This window comes from Lycium barbarum, chromosome 11 (assembly GCF_019175385.1).
Source record: "Lycium barbarum isolate Lr01 chromosome 11, ASM1917538v2, whole genome shotgun sequence".
Taxonomy (NCBI): Eukaryota; Viridiplantae; Streptophyta; class Magnoliopsida; order Solanales; family Solanaceae; genus Lycium; species Lycium barbarum.
This window is the reverse complement of record NC_083347.1, coordinates 76308148-76311612: the sequence shown is the minus strand read 5'-3', so window position 1 is coordinate 76311612 and position 3465 is coordinate 76308148. Positions and strand designations below refer to the sequence as shown.

The 3465-nt window shown below is 45.0% G+C and overlaps 1 protein-coding gene across 1 annotated transcript; it reads right to left on the bottom strand.

Moving 5' to 3' along the window:
• Positions 1 to 1496: 1496 nt before the first annotated feature.
• LOC132619928 (uncharacterized) lies at positions 1497 to 2525 on the bottom strand. The gene is made up of 2 exons (XM_060334678.1): positions 2136 to 2525; positions 1497 to 1979 (listed from the first exon to the last, which is right to left on the bottom strand). The coding sequence occupies exons 1-2, from the start codon at positions 2523 to 2525 to the stop codon at positions 1497 to 1499; spliced, it is 873 nt and encodes a 290-aa protein (XP_060190661.1).
• Positions 2526 to 3465: the final 940 nt, after the last annotated feature.

The following is a 3465-nucleotide window of genomic DNA, read 5'->3' as shown; positions in this document are numbered from 1 at the left end:
AGCCACATGGCTTGACGATGTTGGTCCAGCTGTGTTGTACGAATTTAGCCCAATACAGATAGTCCCCCCACATTTCGAGATTCTAACAGTCGTGACCGGGAAGTGGAAAGGTTTTTGGAAATGGCGTGCTTTTGGAGATTTTGATTTACAACCAATAGGGAGTCACACTTTGCCTCGATGACTTCTTCACCTAGTCCTCGAGCTAGCTCGAGATCTGCAATCAAAGCTTCGTACTCTGCTTCATTATTTGTCAGGGGCACACATTAATTGCTTGTCTCAAGATTTCTCCCATAGGGGTGTGGAGGAATACACCTAGCCTTGTTCCCTTTACATTGGACGCTCCGTTAGTATAGAGCATCCACACTCCGGGTGTTGCCCAAGGGTAACAAGGAGGCTTCCTTTTCGGCTTAGGGAGCTACACCCGGACTGAAATCAACCACAAAGTTCGCAAGGACTTGAGATTTGATCATAGTATGGGGCTTATATTCAATATCAAATGACTCGACCGCCCACTTCGCCAATCGCCCTGACAATTGGGGCTTGCGAAGTACATTTCTCAAAGGGAACGTGGTCACTACGACAATTGGGTGGCATTGGAAATATGACCCAAGCTTTCGTGAAGTCATTTATAAAGCGAAGGCTAGTTCCAGGAGAGGGTATCATGTTTCGGCCCTATACATAACTCGACTTACAGAATAGACAGGAAATTGTGTACCTTGCACTTCTCGTACCAGGACAACACTTATCGCTACCTCGGAGACAGCTAGACAAACCAACAAATGCTCACCATCTTTTGGCTTCGACATGAAAGGAGTAGAAGACAGGTATGCCTTGAGATTTCGAAGCGCCTGCTGACACTCCGGAATCCACTAGAAGTTGTTCTTCTTTTTGAGCAAAGAGAAGAACTTATGGCACTTCTCTGAAGATCAGGATATAAACCTGCTGAGTGCGGCAATGCAGCTGGTCAGCCGCTGCACTACATTCATATCTTCTAACGTATCCAGGATGTCCTCTATAGCTTTTATCTTCTCTGGGTTTATTTCTATCGCTCTTTGAGAGACAAGGAAACCCAGGAAATTCCCAGATCCGACTCTGAATCACATTTCTCTGGATTCAGCTTCATGTTATACTACCTCAAGACCTCGAACGTTTCCTGCAAATGACTTAGATGGTCCCCAGTATGGAGACTCTTAACTAGCATATCACCGACATATACTTCCATAGTATTGCCTATTTGTTGCTCAAATGTTTTGTTTATAAGCCTCTAGTAAGTGACTCCAGCTTTCTTCAATCCAAAGGGCATTACATTGTAATAATAAGTATCGAAATTAGTGATAAAGGAAGTTTTCTCTTAGTCCTCCGGGTGCATCCTTATTTGGGTATACCCGAGGTAAGCATCGGGAAAATTCATTACTTCATGATCGGCCGTGGCATCGATCATTTGATCGATGCTTAGAAGCAGAAAAGAATCCTTCAGATACCCTTTGTTAAGGTCTTTAAAATCTATAAGCATTCCAAATTTTTTGCCCTTCTTTGGTACTACGACTACATTTGCCAACCAATTCGGATACCTCTTCTTTGACAAACCTGTTTTGGACTTCAGCAATGGGCCACCTCTTTTGGCGCACTGGTGGAAAACCGAAGTCCAACCCTAGCTTGTGTATTGCCATGTCCGAGGGTATACCTGTTATATCCTTATGTGACCAGACAAAACAATCAATGTTGTGTCTCAAATAATTAAGTATTACCTCTCTGAGCTCTGGGGTCAGCCCCGTGCTTAGATATACCTTTCGTTCAGGTTGATCTAGATGTAAGGCAACCTGTTTGAGCTCCTCAACCGTAGACTTAGTGACATCTGAGTCGTCGGGAGGATGAAAGTATCTTGGGACTCCGTACCCTTCTTCAACTTCTTTCGGTCCCACATTGTTCTTGTTTTCTGACGGAATCTGTTGGACTACAACTAATGTGAGTTCTAGATCCTATAATTGCTATTAAATAGGTACAACCGAACTTTCAACTGCTACAGGTTCCTCGATGATAAACATCTCCCTGGACGTCGGTTGCTCCATCCAGATCTACGTGATCCCCTCTAGGGTAGGGAATTTGAGAAGCAAATATAATATTGAAGGGACAACCTTCATGTCATGGAGCCAAGGCCTCCCAAAGATTGCATTAAATTGCATATTGCCATCGATTACATATAACTTTGTTACTTTGATGACCCCTCCGGCTTCCACTGGTAAGTCGATCTCGCCTTTGGTAGTTTCACTAGACATATTGAAGCTGACAAGGGTCCTTGCTGCTGGTATGATTTTCTCCAGTAGGCCCATCTCCTCTACTGCTTTCCAGTGAAGAATATTGGCTGAGCTCCCCGGATCAACCATCACATGCTTTACCCGACAACAACCAATAAATACAGTGATAACCAAGGTGTCATTGTGAGGTAAAGTAATGGCCACTGCATCCTCATCAGAGAAATTAATCAAATCCTCCTCTGGGAAATCCCGAGTCCTTTTCTCCCGCATTACTAATATTAATCAAATCCTCCTGTGAGAAGTCTCTAGTCCTGGAAGCGGTGAAGCTAGTCCCAGTAATCATGGATCTGCCAAAAATCATGTTAATGACATGCGGTCGAGCGCCTGATGCATCTTTATCTTCGTCTGGTCTGACTTTACCGTAGTTATTTTTCGCCCTTTCACTGAGATACTCCCAAAGATGACCCCTGGCGAGCATGTTAGCCACTTCTTCCCCATAGTGTCTGGAATCTGTGGTTTTATGCCCTGGGGTCCCATGAAACTCGTACCAAACCATCTGATATATAGTACTGGGATCTGACCGCAACGGTCTAAGAGGGCTTGATAACGGATGGGACTTCAGTACGGACACCATTTGAGCTTCACTGATGGTAAAGTTGTAATCTGCGAGCTTAGGATACTCTGTCCCTTTCGAAGCGGTCCCGAATGGATTACTCTTGGCCTGCAACCCTCAACCGTTCCTCTCAAGGTTCTCTTTCGTATTCACATGTGGTATTTCTAACGATTGGTAGCATCACCCACCACTGGTCATTTCCAGTGGTGGGTATGGTTGGAAACAATTGTTTGACTACTATTGATCTGGCCCAAAGCCTTTGTCCTTCTTGACAGGGGGATTTACCGAGGAAGCCTCCAGTAAGTCATCTTCAACCCGGATCATTGACTCGTATCTGTTGTGCACGTCTTCCCAAGTAATAGCCTGGAATTCCAGGAGGTTTTCTTTGGGCTTTCGGGAAGCATTTGAACTTAAGGGGTTTAATCCCTTGGTGAAAGCTTCAGCTGCCCACTCATCCGGTACCGCAGGCAAAAGCATACGTTCCTTCTAGAATCGTGTAATGATGTCTCGAAGGCGCTCAGATTCTCCCTGTGCGATGCGAAAGATGTCCGCCTGCCTCGTTTTCACCTTTCTGACACCGGCGTGAGCTTTGATGAA